This window comes from Petaurus breviceps, unplaced genomic scaffold (genome assembly GCF_028583685.1).
Source record: "Petaurus breviceps papuanus isolate PSGF00001 unplaced genomic scaffold, PetGlider_PUasm1.0 186, whole genome shotgun sequence".
NCBI classification, from domain to species: domain Eukaryota; kingdom Metazoa; phylum Chordata; class Mammalia; order Diprotodontia; family Petauridae; genus Petaurus; species Petaurus breviceps.
The window spans coordinates 43583631-43597794 of record NW_027185798.1 but is presented as its reverse complement, the minus strand read 5'-3'; the positions used below and the strand labels follow the sequence as shown (position 1 = coordinate 43597794).

Genomic DNA, 14164 nt, shown 5'->3' with positions numbered 1-14164 from the left:
GGGTGTATGGCGTGTTCAGGAGGACTTGCACCTCTAGTGAAGGCATTTTCAGGGTTGCTTATCTACTTTTGGTGTCCGCCTGATTCACCAACTCTCACCTGTACCTCCAAGGAGCTACAGCATATGGCCACACCCCAGACCCTGGTAAACTGTCTTGGCAGATGGGCTAAACCAGGTTGAGAGTAACTGACAGATCTCAAACTCGTCAGTGAGTTAAGGGGATATCTACCCCAAACATGTGAAGACTTTCCCCAGAGAAATGAATGGATGAAAATAATTTGTTCCAATGGCCATCAAGGTAGGTTAGAGCTTGGTCAGGCATCAAAGACACCAAGGCTTGCATCCCAGGCCATCTCTTCAGACATCTTGTCTTTTGTTTGTTTGGTTTTTTTTTTTTTTTGCTTTTTTGGAGGGCAATTGGGGTTAAGTAACTTGCCCAAGGTTACACGGCTAGTATTTTTGTGTGGGTGTTAAGTGTCTGAGGCTGGAACCGAACTCGGGTCCTCCTGACTCCGGGGCCAATGCTCTACTCACTGTGCCACCTAACCGCCCGTCTTTTGTTTTGCCACTGGACTTTGATGACTCAGGAATAGAGAGTGAGGCTGATGACTTTGTTCGGTTCTGCCTCACTTAAATTCAGTTCACATGGCAAGTCAAAAGATCACTTGGTGATATCATTGGTCTTTTTAGAAAATAAAGGACAGGGGTGGCGAGGTGGTGCAGTGAGTAAGAGCACCAGCCTCGGAGTCAGGAGGACCGAGGATGGGTTCTGCCCTGAGATACTTGACGCCCACACACACACACACAAAAAAAAACTGGCTGTGTAACCTTGAGCAAGTTACTTAACCCCAATTTCTTTAAAAAAAGAAAAGAAAAGAAAATGACGGACAAACAACAGCTATGTGCCAAGTACTGTGCTAAGTTTAGGGAATACCAATAAGAATAAGACAGTTCCCAGGCAGCTAGGTGGCACAGTGAATAGAGTACCAGCCCTGAAGTCAGGAGGACCTGAGTTCAAATCCGGCCTCAGACATTTAACACAAAGTAGCCATGTGACCTTGGGCAAGTCACTTAACCCCAATTGCCCTGTCTTCCCCCCTACAAAAAGCCAAAAAAAAAAAAAAAGAGTAAAACAGTTCCTTCCCTTGAGTAAACTGAAAAGGGGGTGGAGCAGAGGGCACCCAGTGTCTGGACATGATAATGGTGGAGCCAAAACCAACCAATGCAGCTGGTGGGAAAGGAAGAGTTGGCTTGTGTAAATTTCTTTTTTTCTTCCATTTCCCTGTCCTAGAGTTGACTGCCATTAGACACAAATAGACATATATATATACACATATATAATATCAAATTATTCTATACATACTTCTGTTTATCAGTTCTTTTTCTAGATATAGTGTCTTTCTTCATATGTCCCTTATAGTTAATGTGGGTGTTTTTAATAGGCAAAATAACTTATTCACTCAAAGTCATTCTTAAAACAGTATTTCTGTTACTGTATACAATGTTCTCTTGGTTTTCATTTCACTCTTCATTGTTTCATGTAAGTCTATGTTTTTCTAAAATCATTGAGCTCATCATTTCTTATAGCACAGCAGTATTCCATCACAATTTTAGACCACAACTTGTTCAGCCATTCTCCAGTTGATGGACATCCCTGCAATTTCCAGTTCTTTGCCACCAGAAAGAGAGCTGCGATTACCATTTTAGAACATACAGGTTCTTTTCCTTTTCCCCTAATCATCTTTGGAAATAGACCAAGTACTGATATTACTGGGTTAAAGGGTATAGGTAGTTTAATAATTCTTTGGGCATACTTCCAGATTGTTCTCCAAAATGGTTGGATCATTCTTCAATTCCACCGACAATGAATTAGTGTCCCAGTTTTTCCATATCCCCTCCAACATTTGTCACTTCCTCCTATCATTTTAGCCAATCTGGTAGTTGTAAAATGATATATCAGGGTTGTTTTCATCTGCATTTCTCTAACCAATAATGGTTTAGAGCCTTTTTTCATATGACTATAGATTGTTTTGATTTCTTCATTGGACAACTGCCTGTTCATATCCTTTGACCATTTATCAATTGAGGAATGACTTGTATTCTTAATAGATTTGATAAAGTTCTTTATATATTTTAAATATGAGACTTTTATCTGATAAACTGCCTATACATTTTTCCTTTATTTTCTTCTTTATTTCTAATCTTGTCTATGTTCATTTTATTCACATAAATTTTTAATTAAATGTAATCAATATTATCCATTTTACACCTAATTTTGCTCTCTGTCTCTTGTTTATTCATAAATTATTCACCTATCCATAAATCTGATAAGTAATATTTTCCATGTTCTAATTTTCTTTTAAAATTTCTCTTTATATCTAGGTCATGTATCCATTTTGACTTTATCTTGGTATATGTTGTGAGATATTGGTCCATGCTGAGTTTCTGCCATACTGCTTTCCAGTTTTCCCAACAATCTTTACCAAATAATGAATTCTTCTCCTAAAATCTTAAGTCTTTACACTTGTCAAATACAAGGTTATTTTATTTATTTGCTGTTGTAAATTGTATGTCTATTCTATTTCATTGATCTACCTTTCTGTTTCTTAGCCTGTATCAGATAGTTTTGATAATTACTACCTTATAATACAGCTTAAGATCTGGTACCACTAAACCTCCTTCCTTTACACTTTGTTTCATTATTTCACTTGATATTCTTGTCTTTTTGTTTTTCCAGATTAATTTTATTGTTTTTTTCTAGCACAATAAAATATTTTTTTGCAATTTAATTGGAATGGCATTAAATATATGAATTAGTTTGGGTAAATTTGTCATTTTTATTATATTGGCCCTGCCTACCCATGAACAATTAATACCTCTCCAATTATTTAAATCTGATTTTATTTGTATAAAAATTTTTTTTACAGTTTTATTTATATAGTTCTTGGGTTTGTTTTGGCAGGTGTAGAGGTGTAAATTTTCCTCTAATCACTGCTTTTGCTGTATCTCATAGATTTTGATATGTTGTCTCAATATTGTCATTTGTTTTAATGCAATTATTGTCTCTGTCATCACCACCTGAAAGAGATCCTAGAAAGAAAATTTATAATAATGTCTTAGCCGAGTTTCAAAATTCCCAGGTTAAAGGGAAAATATTGCAAACAAGAAAAAAAATTTAAATACTGTGCATGAAAAGTCAGTATTTCACAAGACCTAGCAGCTTCTACATTATAAGACTATAGATCTTGGAAAATTATATTTCAAAGAGCAAAGGAGTTAGAGTTGCCTCTAAGAATAGCTTAGCTGGCAAAGTTAAGTATAATCCTAAATGGAAAAAATGAACATTGAATAAATGGAAACACTTTTAGATATTTGTAACAAAAAGACCAGAACTCTATGGAAAATTCAGTATAAAAGATCCAGAAGAAATATAAGGCAATTATCAAAGACTAATTATAAGGCACTGTTTAAGGTTGTACTATTTACTTATGACATATGAAAATGTTATTGATATTAGTAATTATTAGTCATTAGTAGTTAGTTAATAGTATTCTTAAAACTTATTATTACTAAGGTAGTTTGAAAGAAAGATTGATACTGAGTTTACATGATGAGGTGATTCTAAAAAACAAAATTGGGTAGGAAAAGGTTAAAAAGGAGAAATTATCTCATAAAAACAGTGCATGGGGGTGCCTAGGGGTACAGTGAATAGAGCACCGGCCCAGGAGTCAGGAAGACTTGAGTTCAGATCTGACCTCAGACACTTAACACAAAACTAGCCATGTGACCTTGGGCAGCTCACTTAACCCCAATTGCTGTACCTTCCCCCCTCCAAAAAGCAAAACAACAACAACAGAAAACAGGACATGAAAGGAAGAACTAATACAGAGGAAGCAGGTGGGTATGAAGGGCTGGAAATATTGGAGCCTTACTCTCATCTGTGTTGAAGAGGAAGCAACACGTACATCTGAAGAGGTTTAGAAGTCTTCTGAACTTCTAGAGTGGTTAGAAAACTAGGGAATAGGGTGGGGGAAGGACTTTTAGAAGGATATATAGATTAATATTAGGAAGGTGGGGTGAATAGATTTTTAGATTGGGGTAGTGAGTAAAAATAAGATGGAAATTCACATATAGTAATTATAACTTTTTTTTTTAAGCAATTGGGGCTAAGTAACTTGCCCAAGGTTACACAGCCAGTTATTTTGTGTGGGTGTTAAGTATCTGAGGCCAGAACTGATCCTGGGTCCTCCCGACATGGGGTGGCACTCTTACTCACTGTGCCACCTAGCTGCCCCTGTAATTATGACTTATAATATGAATGGGATGAACTCACCCATAAAATGGAAATGGGTATCAGAATTGATTAAAAATAGAATCCAACAATATATTGTTTACAAGATTTTTTTTTCTTTTTGGAGGGGGGAAGGTAGGGCAATTGGGGTTAAGTGACTTGCCTAAGGTCACATGGATAGTTTTGTGCTAAGTGTGTGAGGTCAGATTTGAACTCAGGTCCTCCTGACTCCAGAGGTAATGCTCTACTCATTGTGCCACCTAGCCACCCCAGGAAAAATATTTTAAAATAATAAATACACACAGAGTTAAAATGGAGGGTTGGAGTAGAATTTATTATGCTACAGAGGATGCAAAAAAGGCAGGGTCACAATTATAATTTCAGACAAAGCTAGGGCTAAAATAGATTAATTAAAAGAAATTTTTAATTAATTTAATTTTAATTAAAAGAAAGAAACTAGGTAGCCACATTTTGATAAAAGGTACCATAGACAATGAGGCAATACTGAACCTATATGCATGAAATACTATAGCATGTAAATTTCTAAAAGAAACATTACATGAATTACAGGTGGTGATAAATAGTAGTACTGTAATAGTAGGGAACTTTACTTTTCCCCTTATCTTAGAATGAGATAATCCTAACCAAAAACAACTAAGAAAGACGTTAAGAAAGTGAATAGAATTTTAGTTTAACTAGATATGATAGATATCTGAAGAGAATTGAATGGAAATAGAAGGGAATATGCCTTTTACTCAGCAGTTTATGGTACCCTTACAAAGGTTGACCATATATTAGCACATAAAAATTTTATAGCTAAACACAGAAAATCAGAGATAGTAAAAGTATCCATTTCATATCATAATGCAATAAAATCATATTTAATAAAGAATCAAGGAAACATATTAAAAACTAATCTTAAAGAGGAAATGGGTTAAAGAACCAATAACCATTTATTAAAGGGACCAGACCCCTTAAACAAATGGGACCTCAGATCTTCCTCATGATCTGAACTGCCCTCTTTTTCTAGGACCCTGGTTTTATAGTGCTTGTTACCCAGAGACACAGAAGGGGCAAAGTAAAATACAGAGTCTCATTGATTGATAGACCTTGCTCTTGACCTTCCATGACAGCTAGAAATGATGCATTAGCATGAGTGGTCACAAGATGGGCAAGGCAAGGGTTCTCTTCATTGACTAAATGGTCATAAGATGGGCCCCTCCTCATGGTGGGCAAGAAAATATGGTCTAGAGGTACAAAAATAAGTAGGGGGATTTTCCATATCATGTCAAGACATCTCACCCATCCTGAGTTTGGTCACAGTGATTAAGCAAAAGAGAGCCTCCTAAGTTAGCATTCTTGTGGTTAGTCAAGTGAACCTTGGAACTTTTATAAAAGGTTATTGAACAGTGAACTTATAGCTTGTAGTTTAAAGTTTAGGGTCTATTATATGAAAGAATGTCTCACATCTAATTATTCATAGACATATATAAAATATGTACTAATGTGTGTAATTCCTATATTAATATTAGTTGACTTGACTAAATGTGTATTACTAAATAAGCATGTCACTATAATTACTACCCCTTTAGAATCACACTAAATTGATTGATACTGATTAGAGTAAAATAGGAGTACAATAAATCATTCTTCTCATATCACTGCCTTAGGCAGTGACAGATATAAAGACAGATGAGGGGATTTGAATGAATTGTAAAGGAGTTCCACATAAAGACTATGAAGCTGCATATACATATGGGAGTGTGGGAATATTGCCTAGGTTAAGGAATATAATGACCTTGTCCCCCTTAACTTAGTTTTTATACTAGCTGAGCTTCATTTGTGTGACAGGAACAAAGTCTTTTGGGTCCCAAAGAAACTGAATCAGAATTCCATATCTCCATTAGGTTTCTGTGGCAGAGTTCTCCTGAAATGAATTTGGGAGCACAGGATCCTTAATTTTGATTAAACATAAAACCATATAGATTTGCTAACCTTAAATTAAGCTTTTGAATAGTTTCTGGAAGAGACCCAAGCCTCCAGTAACTAAGAAGTCCAAAGATAGACTTAAATCTGTTTATCTAGAAAATTACACTACTCTGTGTTCTAAAAGAGGTCGTCAGTGACTGGGACAGAGAGACTTCTGCTGGAAAAGAAGGGCCTTCTGGCAAAAGCTCTTACACAAACGAGAAATGAGACATATCACTCCTTCAGAAGGAAAGCAGGAAAAGAGGTTTGGGTCATCTCTTCCCCTCCCCTCCCCTCACTGCAAAGAGAACTAGTCCCTGGCTACAGGGTGCACCTCTAAAAGAGCTTCAAGGCTTTAAACCAAGAAATCATGGTAGAGTTCATGAAGAAGAGGCAGCACCATGGCCAAGGATGAAGCCAGAAGCTGGGATGAATGAATGAAAGCGCATTTACTGAAAATTAAACTCCATGCAAAGCATGGAAACAGAAAATTTCCATAAGCCCAGTGGAGTCGTGCTTAAGCTGTCAGCAGAGAGGCCATCTCTAGAGGGTAGCATCTTGCAAAGATGAAGTAGCATCTGCCTTCCCAACAGAGATCTGGAGGAAGCAAGCCTGTTGGAAGCAGCCCTGTGGCCACTTGTGCGTGTGCCCTTCCACACATGTGCCCTGGCATGGTCCCCCTGCTTGTGCAGAGCAGCATGTTGGCCTTGTGTGCTCTGTGGTGCCCCTCCACATGGCTCGCCATGTGTGTTTTTGTGTGTTCCTCCACAAATGCTTCCTGTACATGTGCCTTTCTGTGTGTTTGCCCTGATCACACGTTTGTTGTGTGTGTCCCTCTACACATTTGCCTTAGGCATTCCTTATTTGTGTGTCTCTCCGTGTGTACTCACTCTTTCATGTGTCTACTCTTCCAGAGGATAGCATGCGTATTTGTGAAAAAGTACATGGAAAGAAAGGTTTGTGGGGAGCAATGTTTTATTCCTGTTTTTATTACTTGCTAGTTCATTAAATGCCTTTGCTTCAAACTAATTGGTCATCTGGCTAATAAATAAAGGTAACTATGTCAGTGGGGACTCATGATCTATAGCTTTGAATGTTAATCTGCCTCCCTGGATTCTTTTCTGTTGTATCACGAGTTTACCTTCTAGTGAACAATCAACGTGCCATTAATGGATTTTTGGAATGCTGTTGATTACGGTGAACATGCAGGCTGTTTTAAGAGTAGTTCCGCCTCCTGTTCTCTGACACAATCAAGCTGCTCAGAAAGCAGAACCTTCTCTCTGTACCCAAGCACACTCACCCTGTCCTCACAACAACTCCTCCCCCTTGTTTAAAGTTGCATCCCTACAGCCCAACTTAGACGAAAGGATTGCTACAGACAAGGACATAACTTCTTAACAGTCTCATCCAGTTCCTTAGTCTGGTTCTTAGTGTGAAAGGCCATTTGGTGCAACATTCTTTTCTGTATGCAGGGACCTGACCCCATCAGGTTCAAATAATTAGAAACTCCCAGGATGAGAATTTCTTATAATGCCCAGAGAAACAGCCCAAATAGCAGTGGGTTTAGTGTCTCTCCCCAATACCCTGGCAAGAAGCAGGGAAAGTCAAATGGTTATTACCAGGGGCAGCACCTCTGAAAGACCACTCCCTTTATCTCTTTTCCTCCTGGGATGGGGGTGTTGGGGAGGAAATAGTTTTACCTTATCTGCAAAAGAAAAGCCTCCCTGCACAGTCTAAATTTTCTTTCTGGGAAGCTGGAACATATGGGTTAGGTCAAGATTTTCCAGTAGTAACCACATCTTTATAGTCAGACAGCTGACTGAAAGGTAGAAAGAATCCAGAGGGGCTTCACTGGGTACCCAGGATCATTTGATTTGGTAGAAGGGAATATACCTCCAGAATTTTTTTTTAGAAAAACCTTTTTATTATTATGAACCTAACAAACATTCTCTTTTGCAAAGGACAGAAAAAGAGAATCATATATGACACTATAAATGTCCATTATGGTTTTTAAAAAACATGTATCAAATTTAACAGAGTTGTTCCAACACTATTCTGTGTCCTCTTAGAAATTCCTTCTGGTTTATATGTATATAATGTGTGTATGTATGTATATACATAAATACATTAATAATGTCTATACATTATAACACGTGGATGTATATGCTCTGTACTGAGCACTTAAAAAAATGTTATCTCATTTGATCCTTGCAACAATCCTGGGAGTTAAGTGCTCTTCTTAACACCACTTTGCAGTTAAGGAAATTGAGGCATAGAGAGGTTCAGTAATTTGCTCCAAGTCACATGGCTAATATTTGAGGATAGATTTGAACTCAGAACTTCTTGACTCCAGGCCCAGTGATCTTTCTATGTGCTACCTAGCTAAAATAAACGAAACTAAATTAAGTAAACAATCTAAGCTGAGAGTTTTCACATCCATTGGTCTGTTTACTAGATCAGCAGCAACAACAAACATTTATTATGAGCTTACTATGTGCCAAGCATTGAGGTTACATAAATACATTAATATTGTGTATATATTAATTATATATTATGTGTGTATGTGCATATATACATACATGAATATATTATAATGTGTATATACATTATATATGTGTCTACAATACATATATATATATTTCTGTTCATTTTTATTTTTTTAATTAACCCTCCAGCAACCCTCCCAAATGTCAAACTCATTCAAGATTCCTTGAACATTCCTATGTGTTTAGCCTTGAGGATACAGTGAAAGATATCAGGTTACCTGTACAGGCTGAGAGGCAGACATGGCTACTGGATGGAGAACTTGACTCAAAGACAGGAAGACCCATGTTCAAGTCCAGCTCCTTACTTATGTTGGCTCTGTGGTCCTGGGCATGTCACTTAACTTTTTCCATGCCCTAGATGACTTTCTAAGACTAACTTGCCAACCTACACTGGGAGAGGGAGCATCCTTGTCCTATAACTACTTTAGAAGTCAGTTTTGAAAGGCCTACTTTCGAAGGTTTTTGAGGTGTGGGACTGAATTAGAGGAAGTCAAGAATTAGCAAATTTCACCCAGATGGGGACCCACTGAAAACCTTTAACCAAGGGGTGGCTTCATCTAAGAGACCCACTCTCTGAATTAGGGAGATGCCCCCCTCCCCCCCGCAGTGCTACTAGGTAGTGGATGGTAATAAACCAAAGAACCAAAGAAACACCATACCTGATTATTGCAACTACATAGATGAAGAAAACTTCTAAGCAGCTGAAAAAAAAGGTTTAAAAAATTGGACAACACCCATAGTAATCTGTAAAGCATAGACCCTGTTCTTTCTTTTAACAATGATGGAAAACTACCAAAGTGTAAACTTTCATGTACTATCTGTTGTAATCACTTTGATGTTTTATTTATTTATTCATTTTAAAGTATTGCATCTTGAGGGAAATTTACCTGATAACTGTGCCAGCAGAGTTAGTATGATTATTGAAATAAAATTTATAAATTAAAAAAAGTAATTGCTTTCCCAGACAGACATACAAAGGGTGCAGTCTCATCAATTTATAGGGCAATATAATTTCTTACTAGGAGGAAATCATTTTGGGCTGTGTGGGCCAGGAGAAGTTTCATAGGGAGGTGTGCATAAGGAGGATGGAGCTGGAGGTAGGATTCAGCTAGGTCAAAAGGAGGAGGGAAGCTCTTCCCCTAAGAAAGCCTTAAAGTTTCTTTAGGAAAGAATTCCTCATCTGTAAAATGAAAGCTTTCAACTAGATAATGTTTAGCTAAAATGTTCTGATTGCTTAAGAACTTGAGTAAAGTCTTAGAATCAGGAATGAATGTAAAGTGGGGGAAAGTGAGCAGGAGAATGTCTATAGTAGGAAATGGTGCAAAATCAGACTGAACAGGCAGTACCAAGCTTGGCCCCAAAGACAAAGTGTGAGGATGGACAGTACCTCCCTTCCCTCTGTGAAGAAGTGGAAAAGTTTCAATTGTTTTCTGTGTGCTAGCTTTGCTGAACTTTTTTTTTTTCTATTTTTTAAAAAATTCTTTGTTGTAAGATATGGTTCAGAAGTAGGGCAGGAAAATGAAAGTGATTCGAAACGCCCCGAAAACTACCAATAAAATTTTTTTTATCATTGGATAGGAAGGGTAAGGGGGGTGCAGTTGGTTGTTTTTTGTTGAAAAGACATATCTGGACCTTACTTGAGATCCTCCCCCCTGCCATTTATGTGTGAGCTCGGCCAAGTAATTTAGCTTCTCTGGGACTCAGTTTCCTCAAGCGGTCATTTTTAGTTCTGACTCTCCCGTTTCCCCCAAGCATTTTACAGATGAGGAAAAGGAGACAGAAAATTTTGTACTTGCTCAAAGTTACAAAGCTCTGAGAGGCAAATAGTTCCCACAACCCTGCCTTAGTTCGGTGTTAATTTCACTTTGTACCAAGGAGGCCCGAGGGCTTCATCCCTTACTCTCGGCTCTGGTGGGGTGAGGGTGGGGTGGTGACAAAGCAACGAAAGTATTGGTAAGTTCCCCAGTCTCTTCGTTTGTTCTTCACGTTTTCTAGAGATGATATTAAATGACGGCGTTTTATTTACTGCTCTCTCTTCTCTCGGGTTTCCAGCCGGCTTAAGATCCTGTTGTCCATCCATTTCCTGGTTGCTGGATGGTGTTTGTCACTTTGGATGGTGGAATATACAGGCCTCTCCATAAAGAACCATTCTCCCTCCCACCAGATTGGAAGACAAAGGAGAGCCCAGCCAGAGCGGTTCCGTGCTCCCCAGGGCCCCCCACCCCCATCTCCCCGGTTGGCTCATCCCTACTGTGTCTCTCCTAGTCTCCACCCCCGCACACAGCCAGTGCCAGTTAATTCTTGCTAGTCTTAATTTTATCTCATTCTGAAGGACTCTGCCTGGTACTTTGCATCCTGTTCTTGTTCTCTCCCTGGCACTGATACTGCGGTTAACCACTTATTGCCCAATAGACAGGCAACAACCCTGTCCTCAAGGAGCTTACTGTAGGGGGACCGCTGATTGATATGCGCGGAATGGTAAATACAGGACTGAGCGCCTCACAGTGCCCGAATGTATGATGGGAAGCCGGGATTTGGGGTGCAAATGTTAAAGTCGATGTTGGGCGTTACCCTTCTCCCCTCGCCCCTTCCTCTATGGTGATTCTTCTTGCCTCAAAAAAACACGGTTCTGTCCCCGCAAACCATTCCGGCTTTTGCCTTCCCCATGGCGTCTGCCCAGCCTGAGAGCGGCAGGTTGGGGAATGAGGCAGGGGATGGACCGCAGAAGGTTTGGTCTTCAAAACCGGGTCCAGGACTCAGGGAGCTACCGAGATGAGTTACTGGACAGGGGCGGCCCCAGCTGATGAGATCGCTGTCCTGACCTTTGCTCCCTACATGTCAAATAAATACAAAGGCCCTGGGCTGGGGTGAGATTGAGGAGCAGACACCCCACCCTTACGGGCTTATCTGGGTCCCCCAGCAGAACAGTGTCCAGGACTGCTGCTGGATGCCAGGGGAGGGAGCTCAGGGTGAGAGGAGGGCCCTGAGGGAGGGTCAGGCTCCTTAGCAAAGAGTTAATGGGAGAGGGGGAGGGGAGAAGGCGCCGGGACCGGACGAGCCGGAGCTGGGGAGGGCAGCCGAGAATGGACTAGGGTGCCTGCCGGGTCAGAGGTCGGAAGAGAGAGCTGTCGGGCTGAATTAGGGGACCCCGCAGCCCCAGTTCGGCCCGTATCTCGAGACCTGCCACTTCCTCTAGCGCCGGGGACTTTCAGTTTCATTTCATTCCGCGCTCCAGCCCGGGCCCCTTCCGGACCGCCAGCTCAGTCCCCGCCGCCACGATGACCAAAAAGTTCACCCTCGCCAAGCTCCGAGAGACCGGCCAGAGATTCAAGAGTTTTCTGGCTGCCCGGGGCCAAGGCCAAGAAACCAACCGGGAGCGGCTCCGAGACCTGTACAACGGAGACTTCAAGCGCAGGTACCCCTGGGGCTTAGCTCATCTCCCTTACAGCCGAGCCGAGCCCTGGCGACCCCACCCGCGCCCGCGTTCCAGCAGCCACGACAGCCTCCCCACGAAGCACCTTTGCTCTGGGTAGAGCCTGTACTGCCCAGGGCGCCAGCCGCAGGGCCCCATACCCATCCCGAGCGCGCAGACCTCGCGTCGTCGTCGTCCCCCACTGCCCACTCCCTACCCCCATTCCCGCTTTAGCGCTTCGGAGATACCGCTGCCCAATGTCCTGCCATTCCGACCAGGGCAAGGCTTTAGACCCCAGAGAGCCGACCGTCCTCTCTCTACCGGACAGGAGAAGGCGCTGGTCCTGTGCCCAGCCACCCGCTTATCGCCCGAATCTTGGGGGGCGGCAGACCACTGTGTTTATGTAGGAGAGGGAGAGATTAAAAACGACGGGACGCCGAGAGTGCCTGCCATCCCGGACCTGAGAGATAAAACTGTCTCCGAGAGACTCTCCTGTGCCCACTTTCCAGCATAGCACAGATTAAGCGCTTAACAAATGTTGTTGACTTGAATTTTATTCACACACACAAGCGGAGGGGGCAGGGGCTAGACTGGTTGGATAGGTTGAATCCTTGGGAACCTCAACACCAAAAATGCAGAAAATCCCCGGTTAATGAATTGGGGACTCGCTCTTTTGGAGTGGGAGGACTGAGGAGCGGGTTGTTCATTTGTGCAGACTTGCACACCCCATGGATTTAAATGTACCAATGACTTTACTGCAGTTTCTAAAACCCCCTTTTTAAGATGCGGGGTGGGGCAGAGTGACGGGTTTAATTTATTCTATTCAGGTGAATAGATACTCTCATAAGTACAATTTTACATCGCCAATTTCTTACAGGATTTAGAGCTCAGAAATTTAGTCCAACTCCTTCATTTTACAGATGAGGAAACTGAGGCCAAGAGAAGGAAAGTGACATGTCAAAGGTTAAAACAAGTCCTCTGATGATTCTCTAGGCAAAGGGTCAGGATATTAATCCAAAAGATCAGAACTCCACCGAAGTGCTCCCTATTGTCACTTCCTTTTGAACATCTAGGCCTGGCCTAGTATTTTGGGTGATTTATGTTCTTGTGTGCCTGAACCCCTACACCTAGACTTGGCCAAGTTAGTGTTTTCAAGAACCCCCTGGCTCCCACTGGGATCGGGGTCCTTTCCTGTTAGGCCCTTCCTCTATCCCTTTGGCCTTCCTCATTGGTTCAGCAGCGGCCCCTGGGCTGATCCCTATGAATCCTGTGCTCCCTTGAAGTGCTCCCCCCCCCACATTCACTTCTCCAAAATTAATTTACTACCTCTACCAGTTTTTATCTGTAGCTTTCCCTGCTATAGTTTTTTTCTATCTAAAACAGATCTTCCCCTACCCTCCCCCTCCAAACTCCCTCTAACCTTTTTTATCTTTGTCCTGTTCTCTTCTGTTCTTCCTTTAATAGCTTTCATTACCCTAGGGTCAGAAATTCACAACATACATTTGCATAGCAAATTTTTTGTTGTTTTTTTTCTTGTTTCTCCTTAAAATGTCTTAAATACTTTAGACCCCCATATTTACATCCTAATACATGAATCCCGGGATGGTAGTCTGAGGTCCACTCCTCAATCTCCGCTGTTGGGTGGCAGGGGTCAGTAATGGTTTTATTTAGGGTTTTTGAACAGGCTACACTCCATCATCCTTATGGCACATTAACACTTTTCTCCTCCATTCCCACACCTAGTGTGGCGAAGAGGAATTTACTTTGAATGAGGAATTTACTCCTTCCCTACAAGTCATCCTAACATTAATTAAGCAGCTGCTACTCACCAGGCATGGGACTAAGTGCTGGAGATACAAAGAAGGGCAAAAATAGTTGCTATTCTTGAGGAGATTAAGATATAATGGGGGAGACATCATACAAACAACCATATACAAACGAGATAGA

General features: G+C 41.1%; 1 protein-coding gene across 1 annotated transcript in view; it reads left to right on the top strand.

The window, feature by feature from the left end:
- The first annotated feature begins 11814 nt into the window (after nucleotides 1-11814).
- The window catches only part of MOV10 (Mov10 RNA helicase), a 19704-nt gene continuing 17354 nt past the window's right edge, over nucleotides 11815-14164 (top strand). Inside the window, exons 1-2 of the mRNA XM_069089281.1 lie at nucleotides 11815-12334; nucleotides 12452-12659. Coding sequence (XP_068945382.1) covers nucleotides 12084-12334; nucleotides 12452-12659 — 459 coding nt within the window. The 5' untranslated portion in view covers nucleotides 11815-12083. The remainder of the gene's footprint in view (nucleotides 12335-12451; nucleotides 12660-14164) is intronic.